The following is a 23,853-nucleotide window of genomic DNA, read 5'->3' on the forward strand; positions in this document are numbered from 1 at the left end:
GGAACCCTCGTCGTCGTAACCGACGGAGTGCTTCCATCCATCCCTGTGTAACATGGTTCTTGTCCCGGGGTTGCAGTGGTTATCTCTTATTTTCTTGCCCTCTGAAAGTATGAAAAAGGGATAATATCTCCTACAAAGTTTGCTTTGTTACAGTATTTATTCATACCCTAAAAGAATCCCTCTCAACACATGGTGTTCCCCAGATATTCCTGCTCATCATCAGAGACGCACATATCGTCAACCACTAAGGGATATGCTCAAGTGGTTTAAAGTCAAGCTACTGACAAACAAAATTGTGGTATTGAACAGAATATTTGCTATAACAATATTTCTGCTTCAGCAATTCAGCCCTGAATCTGCCTGGAATGTAATGGAAAACAGGTCAGTTTGAAAACATTGATGTCCAGGTGACAAAAGCAAAGTGTGAAGGGAATAGTAGTCATTTCCTTTCATTTCTAGATAGAAGCAAATAGGAAATAACATTTCTTGATGCTAAACAAATAGAAGAATATAAATGAAAATTTTGCTACGTAGTGCAATCTCTGATTTATAGCTCTGATATTTAGATTTATATATTAGGTGTTTATTCCACCATTAATCAGCTGCATCCTTCCTGGGTTTCTTTGCAGGTATTGAAGGTTACACGATGGTGCCGTCAGTACGAGCCCTGGAGACACTTCACAATGCCCTTACGCTCAGCGATGTCAATAGTTTCTTGCAGAAAGCCATGTCAATAGGCTTCAACACCCCAGCTTCGTCGCCGCCCAATGAAGCCTCCCTATCATCTTCCCAGAGGCCTTCAATTGTACCCTTGGGTGTCCTACACAAAGGTAAGGGGTCTATTTTGTATTGGTTCATTTGACTGAACCAAAAAAAAAAGAAAAATAGAAAACAAGTCTTTGATGAATATGGGTCAATTATTTTACCCGTGTACTTGCTGTTGAAGAGGGCTTATTTTGTAGGTGTGTGTGTATAAATATATATTCAATTCAGTGTTGTGCACTCATTCTCACTGTTCAACATTTACGTGTATATCTGTATACACACATACATATGCATTGATATATATATAAATATATATATATATATATACATACACACATATATATATATATAGATATAATCAAAAATAAGCAACAAGAATGAATCCGGTAATTTAGTACAATTGTTTCATACTACAACATTTTATTAAAACGAAGATTACTCGGCATCTTAAATCTGCTGTAATATTTACAGCTTTCAATAAAATGTTGTAGTATGAAACAATTGTACTAAATTACCGGATTCATTCTGTTGCTTATTTTGATTATAATCACCCCGCATATTTTTATGGTAACACCATAAAAAATTCTGGTGCATCTAAATTAAGTGACATATTCATTTATATATATGGTTCCGGGTTCTTAATATATATATATATATATATATATATATATATATATATATATATATATATATATATATTAAGAACAAACTTACTTAGAAATGGATGTGTGCGTTCTGTTGTGTAATAACAAATTAATAAATAAAACATATGCATATATACATACTTATATGTACGTACCTACCTCTACATGTATATATACATGCATATATGGGTACAGGACACCAAAAAAAAATCGAACACAATGAGAAACGAAAACATAAACACAAAACCAAGGAACTGGACATTTTTTTTAAACAAAGAAAAAATGGAGTCCAGGACAAACAATACAAGGAAAATTCCCCTGCTTCAGCCGCCATGGTTTCATCTACTCTGTGTTTCGAAGATGATACACATACATGCATTGATATATCAGGCTGTCCCATAAGTAACGTCCAGACTTCTATATTTTCAATCTATAAACGCTTTAACAGTATTGTAGAATGTCTGATGGCACCAAGTAATATTTGTATTTATTTAGACATACTCTTTTACTTGTTTCAGTCATTTGACTGCGGCCATGCTGGAGCACCGCCTTTAGTCGAGCAAATCGACCCCGGGACTTATTCTTTGTAAGCCCAGTACTTATTCTATCGTTCTCTTTTGCCAAACCGCTAAGTGATGGGGACGTAAACACACCAGCATCGGTTATCAAGCAATGCTAGGGGGACAAACTAAGACACACAAACATACATGCACACACATATATATATATACATATATACGACGGGCTTCTTTCAGTTTCCGTCTACCAAATCCACTCACAAGGCTTTGGTCGGCCCGAGGCTATAGTAGAAGACACTTGCCCAAGGTGCCATGCAGTGGGACTGAACCCGGAACCATGTGGTTGGTAAACCAGCTACTTACCACACAGCCACTCCTGCGCCCATATATGTATAAATACATGCATATATGGGTACAGGATACCAAAAAAAAATGCTGAACACAATGAAAACACAAACACAAAAACACAGAAACTAACCTTTTTCCGAACAACATAAAAACACCCCCAGAGAAACGAGACACGCAACATAAAGAATATCCCCCTTCTTCAGTTGTCCCTGTTTCAACTATTCCACATTTCTAAGGCAAGGACAAGATGCGACTTCATTGAAACAGTCCTTCCCGCAAAGCAAATTAAATGAAATTTGGGATTTTTTGTGGAGGGGTAAAAGTGTTAACAAGAACAGGACAGTGAGAACAAAACAGTAAAAGCAAACGGTGAGGGCTAAGCCCCTAGTTCCATGCCGTGGGAATGAACCTGAAGCGATTTCATTGGGAAGCAAATTTTTTTTACCTATACAGCCAAGCCAAACAACACACACACACACACACACACACACATGTTCAATTTGTTTCTCTCTTTCACTCTTTCTTTCTTTCTCTCTCTTCGTCCAGCTCAGAGCCTGTCGTCGTCAACCAATTCCAGTGCCGGACCCTCGTCGCCAACTTCCTGTTCCACACCCGTCGACCTCTGGCAGAGACTCACCATGTTCATCAGTGACAACCAGAACCTCAACATTCCGGCTACCACTGACGCCGTCTCTCTCAGTGGCAGCGGCGACCCGTCCGAATTTAGTAAAGATCCATCTTGAAGTCAAAAGAAGGAAGAAAGAAAGAAAGAAGCAACAACACTGGAGACCTCAACGTGCATCTCTACATTTCTTCCCCTTCTTTCTTTGTTTTTTGTTTGGTATTCTGTGTTGAGAAGGGTTTAGTGTGGTGGCGGGTAAACTGGATCTCAGGTCTCTGTCTCTAAGCCCTCCCCCATTTTTGCCTCATCACCTATCACATTACTGCTGCTACTACTACTACTACTCACCACTTACAGACACACTATGAACCGTTAAGGGTGGTATGTCCTGTGCAGTGTGTTTGGACTGAACTGTATTAGATTCAGAATTGTTTTGTGCATATCACAGATTCTTTGAACGACATTCCCTGCTTCCACCACCGCTGCCTCCTCCGCCACCATCCCCCTTGCCCCCCCCCCCCCCGGCCCCCTTAGTGCTTCCTCGCCATCTGCACCCTCGTCCCCCCACCCCTTCTGTTTAACCTGCCCATACTGACAATCATGGCCCACCACAGATTCTTCGTTGACGGACACTGCGCCAGTTTGTTCAACCAATTTTAAGATTTGGCAAAAAGATACACTTACACAAACCTACGGTGACAACACACACACACACACACATGCATATAAACACATACACACACTTGTGATTATGGAATTCTTTACACTGTGATATATATGTGCCTCTGTGTTTACATGTGTGTATATATATATATGTATGTATATATCTGCCTATATACATATATGTATGTGTGTACATGTAGATAATTGTTATTTGTAATTATAACGAGAATTGTATATCAATACAGAATCTTATTTTTCCTTTGTTGTTGTTGTTGTTCTTTGTTGAATATTCTTTTATTTGTGTTTATCAAACGCTTCACCCGAGCCATCAGCATCGAGAGAGGTTTGGCTCCTGTTCCTGATGGCTTAACTCTGTATGTAGAACAAAATTAGATGTCAGCCTCTGGTTTCATATCCGTATGGAAAATGAGCACTTCTTGGATCGGCTAAACCTCCTTCAAATACTACTATTCTGTGTGTGTGTGTGAGAGAGAGAGAGGTCCTGTGACATCCTAAGAGATACCTATATCTATCTGGTTTATCTATCTGGATGTTAAACGTTATTAAAAGACATAATGATAATCATCCCTTTAAAAAAAGAGAGAAATATTAACAACAACAATAATAATGATAATGATAATAATAATGATAATAATAATAATGATGATGATAATAATAATAAAAATAATAACAATGATGATGATGATAATAATGATGATAAAAATAATAATGATAATAATAATAATGATGATGATAATAATAATAAAAATAATAATAATGATGATAATAATGATAATAATAATAATGATAATGATAAAAATAATAATGATAATAATAATGATGATGATGATGATAATAATGATGATAATAATGATGATGATAATAATAATAATGATAATGATGATGATGATGATAATGATGATGATAATAATAATAATAATAATGATAATAATAAAAATGATAATAATGATGATAATGATGATGATAATAATGATGATAATAATAACAATGATAATAATAATAATAATGATAATAATGATGATAATAATAACGATAATAATGATAATAATGATGATAATAATAACGATAATAATAAAAATGATAATAAAAATGATAATAATAATAATGATAATAATAATAATGATAATAATAATGATAATAATAAAAATGATAAAAATAATAATGATAAAAATAATAATGATAAAAATAATAATAATAATAATAATGATAATAATAATGATAATAATAATAATAATGATAATAATAATTTTTCTACTTTAGCTACAAGGCCTGAAAGTTAGAGGGAGGGGCAAATTGATTAGATCGACTCCAGTACACAACTGGTCTCTTCTTGTCAGGTATCCCAGATGAACCAACTTCACGGCAGGAGGTGCAGATGAGGGCAGCTGCATCGAACTCTCTCATGCACCAAATGGCAGTTGCTAAAAAGCATTTGTGAAGTAAAACCATGTAGCAACACCAAATGGCGGTGCCCCAGCATGGCCACAGCCCGTGAGCGGAAACTAGAATCAATCAATCAATCAATCAAACTGGTATTTAATTTATCAACGTTGAAAGGATGAAAAGTAAAATTGACTCCAACGGCATTTGAACTCAGAGCCTGAAGACAGTCGGTGTGCTGCAAAACATATCAGCTGGCATGCTAGTGATTCTGCCAGCTCACCACCCTAATGATAAGAGTAGTAATAATAATCCTCAAACAAACCTTATTGAGGGACCTTTTCACTGAGATGGGCTGTTCGACCCAGAGAATATTCTAAGTGGACCTCACCGGCAAGGTCCTGTGCTGTTTACCTTGAAATAAGATTACCATGTCGTGCATTTGTGGTTGTGATGCATGTGCCTGGTGTACCCTTATCAGACGGGTTGTCATGATGGGTATACTGGGTTTCGTATATTTGTCTCCCAGTGTCACTTTGATGGCATGCTCTGCTCCCTCACTCAATAATAATGGTTTCAGATTTTGCCACAAGGGCAGCCATTTTAGGGGAGGTGATGGGTCGGTTACATCCACCCCAGTGAGTTGCAAGCTTTAAATAATGGCTTTCAAACTGGAAAAAAAAGTATGTTTAAATTTTTTTTTTCTTTTCTTTCTTTTTCTTCTCTGATAATATTTATATGCGATCAAATGTTTGGAGGTCTGGTGTTATGCATAAAGTCGTTGACTCAAATTTGATGTCTGTTCTCTGATCAATGTTTCTTTATCTCTGTCTTAATTACATTTGAGAACTTCTTTTTGGCAGTCTTGTAAACCCTTTTGTTTCCATAAAAAGAGGCAAAAATTATTTCTTACCGTATATATATATATATATATATATATATATATATAAAAGGGGGTAGAGACCCCCTTCGGTCATGAATGACCATGGATTGCACCTAGAAAGTTACCCTCCTAGACACAAGTCCGGGCAAGGTTGTTTATGGAAGACCAGCAGTCGCCCATGCATACCAGCCTATATATATATACACATATATATATATATATATGTATATGTATATATGTATATATCATCATCATCATCATCATCATCATTTAACGTCCGCTTTCCATGCTAGCATGGGTTGGACGGTTCAACTGGGGTCTGGGGAGCCCGAAAGCTGCACCAGTCCAGTCAGATCTGGCAGTGTTTCTACAGCTGGATGCCCTTCCTAACGCCAACCACTCCGAGAGTGTAGTGGGTGATTTTATGTGCCACCGACACAGGTGCCAGACGAGGCTGGCAAACGGCCACGCTCGGATGGTGTTTTTATGTGCCACCGACACAGGTGCCAGACGAGGCTGGCAGACGGCCACGCTCGATGGTGTTTTTTATGTGCCACCGACACAGGTGCCAGATGAGGCTGGCAAACGGCCACGATCGGATGGTGTTTCTTACGTGCCCACAGCATGGAGGCCAGTCGATGCGGTACTGGCTACGGCCACGTTCGGATGGTTTTCTTGTGTGCCACGTGCCACCGGCACTGGTACCACAAAGATATAAATTCCATTGATGTTCATCTATTTTGATTTGTTTTGATTTTCACTTGCCTCAACAGGTCTTCACAAGTGTCACAAGAAGGAAGGTATGCACAGGTGGACTGACTACGTCCCAGGTAGGGGCCACAGGTTATGGCCTGACTAGTCTTGCCGGGTCTTCGGATGGTGTTTTTATGTGCCACCGACACAGGTGCCAGATGAGATTGGCGAACGGCCACGATCGGATGGTGTTTGTTACGTGCCCACAGCACGGAGGCCAGTCGGTGCGGTACTGGCTACGGCCACGTTCGGATGGTTTTCTTGTGTGCCACCGGCACTGGTACCACAAGGATACAATTCCATTAATGTTCATCTATTTTGATTTGTTTTGATTTGATTTGATTTGATTTTTTTTGATTTCATTTGATTATATATATATATATATATATATTATATATATATATATGTATATATATTTATGTATATATATATGTATATATATATGAATATGTATATATATATATGTATATATATATGAATATGTATATATATATATGTATATATATATGAATATGTATATATATATATATGTATATATATATGAATATGTATATATATATATGTATATATATATGAATATGTATATATATATATATGTATATATATGTGTATATGTATGTGTATATATATGTCCCGTCATATTCCCGTGTCAGGCCGAAGAACGAAATGTTCCCAAGATAAGAGTCTTTCTAATCTAATGTTGTGGTTGAGCTGTTTATTATTTATTATTATTACTATTATTATTAGTATTAGTATTGTCCCTTTGATCCTCGGTCGAAAATTTGCTTACTATTATTATTATTACTATTATTATTATTACTATTATTATTAGTATTAGTATTATTACTATTTTCAGCTTCGCCTTGTATTGCATATTATTTCTCCATACAGGGGTTTTTTCAATGGCGGCCCATTTTCGCGGGGTTCCACTATTTCCCTTCTCTCTCTCCCTCTTTTACGTTGTCTGCCATCCCCCCTCTTCCTTTGCTAAGAGCATTTTTAAGCCAGCCCGTCATATTCCCGGTGCACCCGCCCTGCCCACCCCCACCACCAATACCGGATATCTCTATATTTTTGCTCCATCTATACCGGATGTCGCTTCTCCCACCACCATTATAGGTGTCTACTCTTCGAACCCCCCTCTTCAATACGCTATTTCACCATGCATTAACCCTCTCTTGATATCCTACGTTCTACTTGCCTAGAACCTGTCATCATTTCTCTGAACCACCCCTCCCCACTGGTGCTCCCCTATATTTCTCCCCCCCACATAAAAAGCACCATCCGAACGTGGCCGATGCCAGACCCCTCTGGCACCTGTGCAGGTGGCACGTAAAAACACCCACTACACTCGCGGAGTGGTTGGCGTTAGGAAGGGCATCCAGCTGTAGAAACACTGCCAGACTAGACTGGAGCCTGGGGCAGTCCCTAGCTCCCCAGACCCCAGTCGAAACCGTCCAACCCGTGCTAGCGCGGAAAACGGACGTTAAACGATGATGATGATGATGATGATGATGATATATGTATATATATACACTTATATATACATACACATACATATATATACATATATATATACACACATATATATATACATATCATCATCATCATCATCATCGCTAAACGATGATGATGATGATATGTATATATATGTGTGTGTATATATATATATGTATATATATGTATGTGTATATATGTGTATGTGTATATATATATATAAGTGTATATATATATATGTGTACATATATATATATAATATGTATATATTTATGTATTTATATATATGTATATGTATATATATATGTATTTATATATATGTATATATATATATATATATATATAAAACTGGAGCCTGGTGCAGCCTTCTGGCTTCCCAGATCCCCGGTCGAACCGTCCAACCCATGCTAGCATGGAGAACAGACATTAAACGATGATGATGATATGTATATATATGTATATGTATATATATATATGTATATATATATATATATATGCACAAGGAAAGAAATAAGATGAAAAAAAACTTAGAAGGTTTGTTTTACAAGACTAAAGAATATATTAGAATCATCATAGCAATGCTATTATAAAATATTATACAAAATAAGGTATGTTTTCTTCCAACATAATAATAACCGGTTTTGCTAACACTTTACAAAGTTTGAGTGTTGGATGCAATTTGGGGTTAGAGATTTTGTTTGCTAGTGGGGATAATTGGTAACTAAGGTGTTTTTCAGTAAAGGGGAGGTAAATCTGTAGTTTTTGATATCGATTTGTATTTGGATCTGGCGTCTATCTTTCCAAAAATAGAGTAAATCTTTACTTTTCAATATGGGTTTATATTTAATTCTGGCTTATATTTTTCGATAAATGAGGCCTCTTTATTCATTCACACTTATGTTGAGGTCCAAATAACAAACTGATATAATGGGAAGATTAGAAATTATGGTTGAAGTTGTTCTGTCAATATGTTCATTGAAATATATCTGGCGATATTGTGGAGAAGATATCTGTTGTCTGTGGACTGTACATCTCTGTCCGATAGACATTCCTGTTGACCCTATATAGTTTTTATGGCAGCCAGAGCATCTAATTACATAAATGAGGTTTTCAGAAGCACAAGTGCAATTGAATTTAATTTTGAATTGTTGCCCTTGTCTAAAATGGAATTCAAAATCTTCCAAAAGATTGGGACATGTTCCACATTTAGGGCGACCAAATTTTTTTTTTACTCTTGCATCTGTTTTTCTTTTTGCTAGGATCTTCTTTAATGCCTTTACTTGTTTACTGCTTTTTAATGATTTTATGTGTACAAAGAATTTCCTTCAGTTTGGAATCCTTATGGAGTATTGGGAGATTTTTGACAATGATGTGAAATGCTTCTTTATGTCGGGGGTTGAATGTGGAGACATGAAATAGTGTTTTCAGAGTAGGTGTGTCCTTGTTTGCAAAGTTTCTTAATGTTTAACCCTTTCGTTACCAACCCGGCTGAAACTGGCTCTGGCTCTTTAGTATAAATGTCTTGTTTTCATAAGTTTTGAATTCAAATCTTCCACCAAACCTTAGTCACAATTTATGTTCCTAACACTAGCTTAATGATAACTAAGTTATTTTACTAAATTCTTTCTTATATTTAAAATAATTGGAAGAAACACAGAGCATCTAAAAAAAAAATACAGTAACGAAAGGGTTAATCCCTTTATTTACGAGTTGAATTGGGTAATGTCTGTCCTGGAGCACGTTTTTAAGCTCTTGCAATCTTAGATCTCTGGTATTTTTTTCAGACACTATGCTTCAAATCCTTCTTGCAAGGTTGAAGGGGATATTTGTTTTGATATGTCTCAGGTGTCATGACCGAAATAACAGGTATTGCTTAGTGTCTGTGGTTTTGTGAAAAATGTTCGTTTCTGTTTTTTCTTTTAACCAGTATGTCTACAAATGGGATTTCTTGGTTGTATTCCACTGGAAATTGTTTGTTCGTGTTAATGCTATTAAGGAGACATTTGAACTCCAGGAGTTTATCTATGTTTTCATTCCAGAGGATGAAGTCATCCAAAAATCTTTTCAACAAAGATTTCACAATTGAATGAATAAAATTCATCCTTCAAAACAACTATTTCATGTTTGACGCCATTGTTTATCGCCAAAAGTCTGGAACAGCCATGGGGACCAGGACAGCCCCGACAATTGCCAATCTAACAATGGGCTATTTAGAATTAACAATATATCAGGATTCATTTTCAAAATTTGTATATATATGTAAATTGGTAAAGATTCTATTTATATAAAGAGTATATGTATGTATGTATGTATGATGTAAGTATGTATGTATGTATGTATGTATGTAAGTATGCATGCATGCATGTATGTGTTTATGTATGTATTTGTGTATCTGTCTTTGTCCACCCACCATCGCTTGATGACCGATGTTGGTGTGTTTACGTTCCCGTAACTTTTGTGGTTTGGTAAAAGGGACCAATAGAATAACTACTAGGGTTACAAAAAATAAGCTCTGGAGTCAATTTGTTCCACTAAAAAGCAGTGCTCCAGCATGGCCACAGTCAAATGACTGAAACAAGTAAAAGAATTCCTTTTGTCTCACACTTTGAATTGCATTTGTAAGAGGCTGCCCTGAAGGCAAGCAGTAACAGCCAAGTGTCTCGAAATTTGCATTGTCCTTCATATAACATTGAAGGACAGTTTATGAAACACCTATAAAATATATTTTCCACAGGTGGTTCCACGTGATGCTAGAAATAACATCCTGGTACCATCAGTCTAGTAGGAATCAGTAAATGTATAATCCTACTGGTGGTTTTATATCATGCTAGAGACAACAGCCAGATTGAAGGACACGCCACGAAGCATTAATAAGAATGCTTGAAACAGAAACCAAATGACTTCATATTCACTTTCTTCTAATAAAAACTGAAGTATTTTAAATGGAAATTGACCTCTAGGGTTTGTCCCTACATGCTAGAAAGAGAAGCTAATGATCTTGAAATTTGTACTGCTTTTCATATAAACACTGAAGGATGCATTACGAAGCATCTCTCTCTCTCTTTTACTCTTTTACTTGTTTCAGTCATTTGACTGCGGCCATGCTGGAGCACCACCTTTAGTCGAGCAAATCGACCCCGGGACTTAATCTTTGTAAGCCCAGTACTTGTTCTATCGGTCTCTTTTTGCCGAACCGCTAAGTGACGGGGACGTAAACTCACCAGCATCGGTTGTCAAGCAATGCTAGGGGGACAAACACAGACACACACACACAGACACACATATATATATATATATATACGACAGGCTTCTTTCAGTTTCCGTCTACCAGATCCACTCACAAGGCATTGGTCGGTCTGGGGCTATAGCAGAAGACACTTGCCTAAGGTACCACGCAGTGGGACTGAACCCGGAACCGTGTGGTTGGTTAGCAAGCTACTTACCACACAGCCACTCCTAGAAGAATATTTTTGTAGGGGTGACCAGGAACCCTGCTGGTTTTCTTCAACGTTTCCTAACCCAGGATGGGTGATGGGTTCATCACTTTGAGCCAGGAACAAAGGGACAGTCCATGCATTGGAAACCCAGCCTCACCTGCTCCAAAGAAGGACAAGGTCGTTTCACCAACATGAAAGGCGATGGCCTCACTGTTTTGTGATATATATTGACCATCTCAAAAAGGGCCAAAACCACCAACGGAGAGTGCTTTGCCACCTCCCTAAAGCAGTTGTGGAATGCTCTCAAGACCAAATGCCAAGGAAAACTGAAGAATGGGGAATTGTTTCATCAAGACAATGCTCCAGCACACAAGTCCTTCGTTTCTATGGTTGCCGTGCGTGACTGTGGCTTTGAACAGGTTAATCGCCCTCCCTATTCTCCTGATTTGGCCCCATCTGATCCCCAACATGAAATAACATTTGGCTGGGAACCAGTATCGCAGTGATGATGATGTCATATCTTCTGTTGATGCCTTTTTTTTTTGTTGTTGCTCAACAGGATGAGCGCTTCTTCAGCAAACGGAGCCAAGTACTGCAACACCAAAGGGATGAGAGAAGGTAAGAGGGAGAAAGAAAAGAGAAGAAAAAAAGGGATAAAGAAAGGAAAAAGGGAGACAGAGAGAAAAATGATCTTTGTTCTTGTTTTGTTTAGAAAATTAATTAATTTTGTAGTTCATAATTCATATAATTAAATACTGTGGGTATTGAACAAGAATTTAAGAAAGATTTACGGAAAGAAATTCGCGACATGTGATTTTGCATCACGCTAGGAATAGCAGTCAACTACCCTGAAATTTGCGTTGATTTTTATACAAATTGGAAGGACACCTTAAGAATTTGTGCCATATATGGTCATTCTTCATGCTAGACTACATTAAGCAAGAGCCTTCAAATTGGTTTCGATTTCTCGTATGCAAATAGGACACTTAACCATTTCTAAAATATAATGAACAATATATGGTCCCACATATTGCGAGAAATAGCAACCACATGGCCTTAAATCTGTGATGTGATGTGTATAAAAATTGAAGGACACTTGAGGACGAAGCATCTGTAAGAATATTGTACTACAGGTGGGGTCTCACATAATGGTAGACATAACAAACAAGAACCTTTCAATTTCTGTGTAGTGTTTATGTGTATAAATACGAAGGACACTTTTAGAATTAATTATAAAATATTATCCTATAAGTAGACTCACATCATGCTAGAAACAACAACTAAATACCCACAGAATTGCATTGTTTCTCATATGAAACAAACTGTCTTTCCGTCTCTTAACAAACATGTTATTCCGGGGCTTCTTTTGTTTATTCCTATCCTAAATGTTGAGGGCCGGGAAACAAGGACGCGTGTACCCTCCATCGGTTCCTACCTACCTGTGCTAGAAACAGTAGCCAAGTGCCTTGAAGTCTAGTAAAAAGGCTGAGAAAAAAATAATCCTTAACTGGTCAGGCGGATTCGGTGAACACTTACATTAGCTCCATATATTACTGCCTGACCGTTGTGCCTCGCCTCATTTCAAGTCTAACCGGCCTGGAGCGCTTGCCATTCCGCTCTCTGTGCGACGGATGCATTCCACTGGCCAAGCGCTGCATTTGCTGTCAACACCTGCTCAACGAACAACTGGACATGCTGTAGCTGATTACAAGCAGGTATGCACTGAGGCTGCGACCTCTCTCTATCGATTCCTTGACGGTGAACATGTATGGTCGCTGTTTCCCCCCAGTTTCTCTCAATCGGAGGCCGAAACAGCTGGAATATGGTCGAGCCCTGGCGATCCTCTACCAGTGGTATAATGTAGCTGTTGGAAGTTCCATATTGGATTTTGACAGAGGATTTGTGGCGAGCAAATGGGATTTGATTCTTTGGGAAAAGGAGGACATCGTCGGGGAGTTAGCAGAATCATTAGCACGCCATGTAAACTGCATAGCAACATGTAGTGAATCTCTACGTTCTGAGTTCAAATCCCGCCGAGGTCAACTTAGCCTTTTGCTCCTTTCTGGATCGACGAAATAGTAACCAGTCAAGTACTGGGGTCGGTGATACCAACTAGACCCCTAAACCAAAATTTCAGGCCTTGTACCTATGCTAGAAATCATTATTATTGTTCTGTTTTGCTCAATCGGATAACTGAGTAAATATATGAGGTAAAGGGGAGTCTGGATAGATTCCTTCAAAGAATACCAGATAAGCCACCCATAATTGGATACAACTCACCCAACAAAAACTCACTACTTGAATTGACCATAAGCAAAACTTGACTTAAACAGGATTCAAATAATCCTATCAGGTGGTGCTATTAAGTTAGACATGGTCTGGACCAATCATTGGTCGAAACACATCTAAGTTTATCTAAGTTTATATATATATGTATATATATATATATATGTATTATATATATATATATGTGTATATATATATATATATATACACATCATCATCATCATCATTTAACGTCCGCTACCCATGCTAGCATGGAAAGCGGACGTTAAATGATGATGATGATGATGATGTGTATATATATATATATGTGTATATATATATATATGTGTATATATATATATGTATATATATATATGTGTATATATATATGTGTGTATATATATATATATATATGTATATATATATATATATATATATATATGTATATATATATATATATATGTATATATATATGTATATATGTATATATATGTATATATATATCAGGAATTCCCAACCCATCCTTGCCGACCGCTGAGGGGTCGTCAAACCTTGGTAGCAGGGTCACATAGCCTTGCTGGAAGTGGATTAGGATAATATTAATTAATGAAAATGTAAATCAAGCTGTTGATAGTCGGGGGTCGCATGGGCTTCAAGCTTTTGGGTAAGGGGTCGCAAGTGCTGAAGCATTGGGAACTACTGATATACATACATGCATACATACACACATATATATATATATGTATATATATATATATATATATATATTATATATATACGAGCTGGCAGAAGCGTTTGTATGCCAGCCAAAATGTTTAATGGTGTTTTCATTTTATAGGCACTGGAGTGGCTGTGTGGTAAGTAGCTTGCTTACCAACCACATAGTTCTGTGTTCTGTCCCACTGCGTGGCACCTTGGGCAAGTGTCTTCTGCTATAGCCTCAGACCGACCAATGCCTTGTGAGTGGATTTGGTAGGCGGAAACTGAAAGAAACTCGTCATATATATGTATATATATATGTATATATATATATTATATATATATATACATAAATTATTAGAGAGTTAACCACTATGTGGATAACTTTAGTGCTAAAAATAGCTCCGAAGCAACCACATAGTGGTTAACTCTCTAATAATTTATGTATAAATTTGTATTTTCTCCGTAGTCTTTTGTGCTAAGCCACTCGGTGTTAAATTAATGGTATTATTAAATTAATATCGATTTTTCACCCTCATTTATAAATTTATATTATATATATATATATATATATATATATATATATGAGGGGTTTTCTTCATTTTTCTTCTAACAAAAGGATCACAATTTTCTGATCAGCCAAAGGCATAATATCAATGAATGTATGTGAGTGTGTGTGTGTGTGCATGTATGCATATGTTTATGTGTATATATGTATGCGTATGTGTGTGTAGAAAAATATATATATATACACACACTTCCTTACATATATACACCCATGTATGTCTATAATACACACACATATATATGTATTTATCCATATGCATGTTTATACATGGATACATACACACACACACACCTGTTTGTATATTCTTTACTCTTTTACTTGTTTCAATCATTTGACTGTGGCCACACTGGAGCACTGCCTATAGTCGAGCAAATCGACACCAGAACTTTTTCTTTGTAAGCCCAGTACTTATTCTATCGGTCTCTTTTGCCGAACCGCTAAGTTACGTAGACACACCAGCATCGGTTGTCAAGCGATGTTGGGGACACACACACACACACACAAATATATATACATATATACGACGGGCTTCTTTCAGTTTCCGTCTACCAAATCCACTCACAATGCTTTGGTCGGCCTGAGGCTATAGTAGAAGACACTTGCCCAAGGTGCCACGCAGTGGGACTGAACCCGGAACCATGTGGCTGGTAAACAAGTTACTTACCACACAGCCACTCCTACACCTATGTATAATTTTATTCTATTACTTGTTTCAATCTTCTGAATGTGGCCACGCTGGAGCACTGCCTTAAAGGTTCAGAGAAATGGACCCCAGGACATATTCTTCGTAAGCCAAGGACTTGTTCTATCGGTTTCTCTTGGTGAACTGCTAAGTGTGGGGATGTAAATACACCAACATCGGTTGTCAACCGTTTGTGGGGGCATGGGAGGGCAAACAGTGACACACACATACATGAATGTATATATATATGTATGTATATAAATGTATGTCGGTGGGTGTATATAAATGGGTGTATGAGTGTATATGTTGGGAAATCCCAAAACTCAAAATAGATACATAGATTGAATAGATTTTGTGTCTGAATGGGAAGTAAAAATTATTAATTGTTGTTATTTACACTTGGATAAGCATTCTCATAAAACACTTTCTTAGAAAGCTTTTGTTTGGCTTAAACTGAGTCAACAAGTGGCCTTGGAAAATTTTAATTTGAAAAGTATTACTGTGCATGTATATATATATCATCATCATCATCATCATCATCGTTTAACGTCCGTTTTCCGTGCTAGCATGGGTTGGACGGTCCGACCGGGGATCTGGGAAGCCAGAAGGCTGCACCAGGCTCCAGTCTTATCTGGCAATGTTTCTACAGCTGGATGCCCTTCATAACGCCAACCACTCCGTGAGTGTAGTGGGTGCTTTTTACGTGCCACCTGCACAGGTGCCAGACAGGGCTGGCAGACATCCACAATCGGATTGGTGTATTTTATGTGCCACCGGCACGGAAGCCAGTCGAGGCGGTGCTGGCATTGGCCACGAGTCGGATAGTGCTTTTTACGTACCACCAGACCAGGGATCCTGGCTGGTTCAATTCGATTTCGATTTCGCTTGCCCCAACATGTCTTCGCAAGCAAGGGGGTTGATATATATATATATGTGTGTGTGTGTCTGTGTATATATATATATATATATATATATATTTATATATATATATATATGGGTATATGCATCTATATATTTAATGTAACTGTGTGTGTGTATGTATTTATGTGTATATATATATGTTTAATTATATATGTATATATAAGGGTGTATACTTGTGTATATTTATACCCATGTACATGTGTGTTTGTGTATGTGTGTCTGTGCAAGTGTGTGGATGCACATTTTTAGTGTGTTGCACTCATGATACTAAGATTAAGGTTTCAGTTCCTGGATTGGGTGATAGATTGTTTTCTTGAGCAACACTCTTCATTCCACTTCCCCCAATTTATTCCGCTAGTAAAAACAAGGAATCCAACGATGGCCCACCTTCCTCTTCATTGGGGGAAATATATATATGACAGAATAAGGGAAACCGGCCTTATTAGTCGATAATTTGTGCTGTGTGAGTCAATGACTCAGGAAAGTTTTGATACGGTTTCATAATACACACACGCACAGATATATTATTTTTTTACACGTTTCTTTACACATGTGGCTGTGGTCATGCTGGAGCACCACCATGGTCTTGCAGCTTTTCTCAGTCGTTTGCCCCAGCTGTAATCTTGAGATGTCATCTTTGATTTTTTTATTGCCTCTGATAATTTTGTATCGTCAGCATAGCTGGTAACTATGGCTGTCTGAGGGGCCTCTGGCATGTCTAAGAGGGCTACAAACACATACATACATAGAGACATATATGTATCATCATCATCGTCATCGTCTTTAACGTCTGCTTCCATGCTGGCATGAATTGGACGGTTTGACTGAGGGCTGGCAAACCAAAGGCTGCACCAGGCCCCAATCTCATCTGGCAAAGTTTCTGCTTTGGATACCATTCCTAATGCCAACCACTCCGAGAGTGAAGTCAGTGCTTTTTATGTGCCACAGGCATCAAGGCCACTGAGGCAGTGCTGGCATCAAGCATGCTTGAATGATGCATTTTACGTGCCACCGTCACATACGTATGTAGTATACATTTATGTATGTTTTTGTGCCTGTGGCACATAAAAAGCACCCACTACACTCTCGGAGTGGTTGGCGTTAGGAAGGGCATCCAGCTGTAGAAACATTGCCAGATCAGACTGGAGCCTGGTGAAGCCTGCTCGAGTTCCCTTTGAAATTATTCTTGTGGTTTGGGCTTTAACTGCCCTCTCTAGCACGTAAGGTGTCCTGTTAAAGGTCACCTCTTTTGTGTATAAATATGTGCACAATTATATATATATATATATATATATTGGCTTCAAATTTTGGCACAAGGCCAGCAGATTTGTGGAATGTTACAGTTTTGATTGCATCAGTCCCAGTGGCCATCGTCCCTGAATGTGAATCTCCATGGGATTAGAACTCAGAACATAAAGTCAGATGAAAACACTGCTAAGCATTTTGCCTGGTGTACAACATTCTGCCAGCTCACCCAATATACATACATACATATATATATATATATATATATATATATATATATATATATATATATGTGTGTGTATATATATATATATATATATATATATGTTATATTATATATATATATGTGGTGTGTATATATATATATATATATATATATATGTGTATATATATATATATATATATATATGTGTATATATATATATATATGTGTGTATATATATATGTATATATATGTATATATATGTATATATATATTACACACACATGTATATACGTTTATATATACACGTATATATATATACACACACACATATATATACATACATGTTTATATACACATAGTTGTATATATATACACACACACACACATATATATATATATACATGTATATATATACATATATACATATATATATTTACCTTTGTATATATACTTATTACAATATGTGTGTGTGTGTGTGTGTGTGTGTGTGTAGCTATATATGTATGTATACAAATTTAAATGTTGAGGATGGGATTTTTCCATATAAAGAAAGAAGGCAAAATAAGTGAATATGATTGGTTCAGAAACATGAAACACTTGAATGGAAATGCATGGGAGGTGGTGGTGGTGGCCATGTTGGAGAGGATGTAAAGAGAGAAAGAAAGAATATAGAATTGGACGGGAGGTGGGGAGAGAGTGTCATTCATATAGTCTGTGGCAATCTGAGATAGGCGTGTCGATGTAATCTGGCTAACATATACTACAACACACCAACATATACACACACATACCTATACACTACAACAGACACATACTTTTAAACCAAGATACATACCCATGACAAGGTAACACCCACCAGGTGTCTAGAAACTTCTTCCTGGTAGATTATAAATATAGCTGTAAGTGCAGCACACTAGCCAAACCATTGCCACTTTTGCATGATATTTCTGAGAGAGACAAAGTCTTCAGGCTAGAATAAACACCTCAACACAAATAATCCAGGTAATTATTTTATTTAATACGCAATTTACCAATACACTTCGTTAAAGCTTCATTAGAACTATTTCAAACATAAACTTTTATATTGGAATTTGTTTTATTTTCAGGCAGTATTTTTTTAGACCAGAAACTTTTCAAAGATTTTACACTGTTACATTACAAGTAAAAATTTTCATTTCTAGAATATAAAATAAAGTATAGTTTGGTTATGACTATGTCAAAACTATTTAATGGAAATTAGAGGAATGGATATGTTCATCTAAGGATACACAATTTTAGGTAGTTTACAGTGGATTTCTAATTCTCAAGTGAAATTTAAAATTTGTAAATTAATTTTATGGCTGTTAAATTATTAGTTTTTTGTAAACTTAATCTTTTAAAAGCTTAGCAAGGGAGAAGGGCCCTGCCGATGGTCCTTTATATTTCCAGAGACATTCTCAAAACAAGAGACCTAACATGAATGCATACAACAGAGAAATCCTCTCCTAAAAAGCATCTCAAGGGCCAGGTGATGGTGTGAAAAAGGTGAAAGATTAAGTCTGCAACCCAGGGAGGCAACAAAAGGATTTGAACTCAGATCACAAAGAACCACATTAAATACTACAAGGCATCTTGTCAAATATATAAATCCATCAGACCACCACCTCAGACTGGCATTTTAATTATCGACCCTTGCATAATAAAAAATCAAAATTAATCTCGGCAGGATTTGAACTCAGCAGACAAAGAGTTCGTATAAATACCACAAGGTAGTGTGTGTGTGTAGCTATATATGTATACAAATTTCAATATTGAGGATCGGATTTTTCCATAAAAAGAAAGAAAGCAAAATAAGTAAAAAACAAATTTATAGCCTGATTAAGTTTGTGTCTAAGTCCAACGTTCTAACGACTCTACTAACACAATGTAACACATGTTTTGTTTATTTGTATTTTTTAATGTTCATATAAGCATTTTTTGCCACTAAATTCAAAAATCACATTCATTTTTACCTAACATCGATAGTTATTTATTTATTCCTAATTTCATATTTGCTCGTTATATTTGTAACTTTTCTCTACAGCACTTTGTTAGTTCAATCTATTCTAGTATTGTAAGGATAATTACACAACATTTAGTAATTTTTCATTTATTGAAAAGTATTTAGGAAGTATAATATTAATTACAACAAAAAGAAACAACAATAAAACTCTGCACTGTAAATGCCTTGATAACTCTTTTCTTAAGATGAGAAGTGCTTTGACGATAGAGATTTTCTAGAGTGTATACCTTCATCTCTTCTGACTAGAGACCATATATATCTCCCATCATAGCAGTATCCCATCGTCCTTGGTATCTTCGTTCCATAGTTGCGACGTCCTGATTAAATCTCTCACCATGATCCTCACTTCATGGCATTTCCAGTTCACAGATGTCTTGCAGTCTTCCCCCAGTAGATCCATCCATTCCTTCAACCTTGATGAAACAAGTTCAACTCCTGACTTAGTAAGACCCAGATCCCTGATTAAATCATCTAGCTCACTCTGATTTGGAAGGTGAGGCTCTGAAGTCGTTCATGGTACGAAAGCTTCCGCCATTTCTTGGCTTCTACTACTTGTTGACTCTTCAGATGAAATATTTTCTGGTGGTAGTGGTACTCGTAAACTGTCAGGTGCTCTAGATGATGGTATGTCTGGACACTGAAGAGATTGTCTTCTTTTCACTTTTCTGTACTTTGTCACATAGATCATACAAAAGTAACAGTAATCGTGATGGTTCTTTGGCTCTCTCCATACCCTTGGAATGGCAAAAGGCATTGACCTTCCTGGACCTCTTAACCATCATTCTAGAGTAGACTGACAGCTTCCACATATCACATGTGGGGGCCCGTGGTTTGTCCTGGTCACCCATGGGCATTCCGAAATCGTCTGTACGCTATCCACAATTTGGCACCTTTCACGATCTTATGTAATACCTGCTTTTTTCCAATATAATAACCACACACATAGCAAAATGTATCTGGAGAATTTTTACATATTCTAGAAGCCATCCTGAAAGTAGCACAACTTAGTAATTGGTCTGAAAGGGAAAATTAGACATACATTAGTTAGCGGAACATTATAACAATACCGAATATATAATAACATTGAAAGTCGACATATTTTTTTAACTGTTGATGAGACACAAAAAATAATTTCATTTTTGGAATCAGCAGAAAAAATAGATTGATAAACAATAAAAAAAATACAATTAACAAATTTTTTTGAAAATTGTTACGTTGTGTAATTGATCTTTTTCTTCTTTCAATCAATGAAATATTTTTTTTTACTGATTTTGATTTTAATATTAAACTTTGTATATAAATGGAATTGTTCTGGTGATTTCATTTCTATTTTATATCTTGAAGCAAACAAGAAGAATTGTTTAAATATTAAACAATTTGGTGACAACATATATTTTCTCTCTCAGCACATCTTTATCCTACATCAACATTTTAATGTGCAATGCATTAAATATGTTTTCTCACCATCTTCGATATTATTTATCAGATGGATGGCTTCTGGGAAATATTTCACATTGTCTGCATTTAATATAAACTCTATTACAAACCAACAACAAGGTCCCCCCCAAAAATGCCCTTAAAAACATATTAGATAATAACACATTGGTGAGGTCATGGCTAGAATGTCTGACTATAGGGTGACTAGATAAGAATTAACTTTCATCAACAGAAGCCATAATTTTAATTGATTTTAAACAAATATATTTGTTACATTTCAAATATAATTTTTATAAAAATAATTTTAATATTTCAACTTTATAAATTGTATTCTGACATTATAAAAGTTAAACATCCTATTAAATTTAAAAAGATTATAGTTTTGATATATTTTTATAAATTACATTTAAATATTGTATTTGAAGGAATAATCTATGTTATAATTTGGTAAATTTAGAAATATTCTTGGAGATTTCTGTGGAATTATCAGCTTGGTTGAGAAATAGAATAGTGATGGTTTTTTTATAGAAACCAGAAAATGTAACTTCAGCAAGATATTCTCTGGAAAGTGGGGGTAAAATGATGATGATCATACATACATACAGACGTATGGATGTATAAATATACATATGTGCATCTTCTTTCTTTGTCTATATATTATACACATTCATTCATATATATGTATGCATGTGTATATAAATACAAACACAATTAGATTAAAGTCTATATAATTATATGAGGGTTTTGTAGGTTTTTCTTCCCCAAAATAAACCAAGTAGAATGGCACAAATGAAACATAAACATTCATTCCAATTTAATTTTACAATGGAATATTTTCAATTATCTGCCTTTCTCTTTATAAACTTTGTTGCCTACAACAACAGCAATAACAACAACATATCCTTATCCAGCTTTTCCCCAAAAATATGTTGTGTTTAGTCCATGTATATTCAAAGAGCTGACATCCTGAAGAAGGTCTCTTTTACTTTTCATTCCTCCTGGGGTCAATAGAGTAACAGTCATTATTTCATAGACCAAGGAGGGTGGAAGATCATTCTGATAATGATGGGTCACCACAATGTCATTAAACACCCCCACCAATATTACCTAATCCACCTCATTAAACCCCCAATACTTCATAATAAACTACACCAAGTTATAACTCCTCACCTGACACAAAACAAAACACACTTCACCTGCCAAACCCCTTTTCATACAACACATCTTTCTCATTGCTACCCAAACATTGTCCTTATATTAAGATAATTAAGATGAACCTACCTTCATTAATTGGGCTTATTCATTAACCAATCTTTATTAATCTCAATTAGCAACAAATAATAACGATCCTCTCAACATGCTGTCTATCAGTGTGATTATATGAAAGCCCATCTTTGGATAAGCTTTCCGAGTTAATCATGTTGTGTATGATATTGTGTGGATTATATTGAAATGTCCAGAGATTTACACATCATTGTCAGGTTAAGAACAGTTTCATCTCCAGCTTTATTCGTATCTGTGAATCCAGGTAAATATGATGGAAACCAAGCCAACCATGACTGTCCCATCATTAGTAATACTTGTATCTGACAAATGTCTATGAAACCTAATAAAGTCTATGTTTTGCTAATTGTTCCATGTTAACGAAGTTTGAACATGATTGCTGTGTGTTGGGACATAATATAGCATGTACACCAATTAAAGTTAATTTTCTCTACAGCTTAGAGTGTCTCGTTATTGAGTGCTTTGGAGCAGGGGAATCTCTTTGACTAATTATCGTTAAATAAATCTAAGCCACACATGACTATTTCTTTGTGATGTTGAGAGCAAATATCATTTCCAGTGAAAATAATTATTTCTAATATTTAGACTCCATGTAATTAATGACACTATTAATACATCTTAGAATAGATTGTAATAAGTTGTTTAAATATTAATTAGACAAGATTAATTAACTGACAGAAATACATAAATGTTTTGTTTGTGTTTTTCAAATGATGAAGCAAACATCATCTCCCTGAAACTTTAATATTTTCACAAAGCTAAATGTTTTCCTTATATTTCTTTACAGATTCACTATGGAAGTCCAAAATACTTTAAGAAAACTTACCCCTCAGAAAAGAGCTTTAAGGAACTCGACACCAAAAGGGGATAAAGAAGGAGTTGAGAAGAAAAGGTGTAAATATGAGAGAGATGACGGTTCAAGGAGAGAAATATCCGAGAAACGATCTTCATCTCAGCCAACAACAAAACAAAAAA

The 23,853-nt window shown here is 36.1% G+C and overlaps 1 protein-coding gene and 2 long non-coding RNA genes across 3 annotated transcripts; 2 read left to right on the forward strand and 1 right to left on the reverse strand.

Moving 5' to 3' along the window:
• The first annotated feature begins 563 nt into the window (after positions 1 to 563).
• Positions 564 to 3,821, forward strand: LOC115230978 (inositol hexakisphosphate and diphosphoinositol-pentakisphosphate kinase 1). The gene is made up of 2 exons (XM_029801079.2): positions 564 to 830; positions 2,822 to 3,821. The coding sequence occupies exons 1-2, from the start codon at positions 647 to 649 to the stop codon at positions 3,016 to 3,018; spliced, it is 381 nt and encodes a 126-aa protein (XP_029656939.1). The 5' UTR covers positions 564 to 646; the 3' UTR covers positions 3,019 to 3,821.
• Positions 3,822 to 5,230: 1,409 nt separating this feature from the next.
• On the reverse strand, positions 5,231 to 22,786 carry LOC118761742. Its single transcript, XR_004997610.1, has 3 exons — positions 22,702 to 22,786; positions 18,988 to 18,993; positions 5,231 to 5,248 (listed from the first exon to the last, which is right to left on the reverse strand). It is a non-coding gene; the product is annotated as an uncharacterized LOC118761742 (long non-coding RNA).
• On the forward strand, positions 18,588 to 23,853 carry LOC118761741. Its single transcript, XR_004997609.1, has 2 exons — positions 18,588 to 19,118; positions 23,666 to 23,853. It is a non-coding gene; the product is annotated as an uncharacterized LOC118761741 (long non-coding RNA).

The sequence above is a fragment of the Octopus sinensis genome, unplaced genomic scaffold (genome assembly GCF_006345805.1).
Source record: "Octopus sinensis unplaced genomic scaffold, ASM634580v1 Contig16939, whole genome shotgun sequence".
Lineage (NCBI taxonomy): Eukaryota > Metazoa > Mollusca > Cephalopoda > Octopoda > Octopodidae > Octopus > Octopus sinensis.

Bases quoted from the DNA above. Each gene is read 5' to 3' on its own strand.
- LOC115230978 (XM_029801079.2), top strand. From the start codon at position 647: ATGGTGCCGTCAGTACGAGCCCTGGAGACACTTCACAATGCCCTTACG. The intron at 831-2,821 runs GTAAGGGGTCTA...CTCTTCGTCCAG, and splicing joins CTTGGGTGTCCTACACAAAG to CTCAGAGCCTGTCGTCGTCA.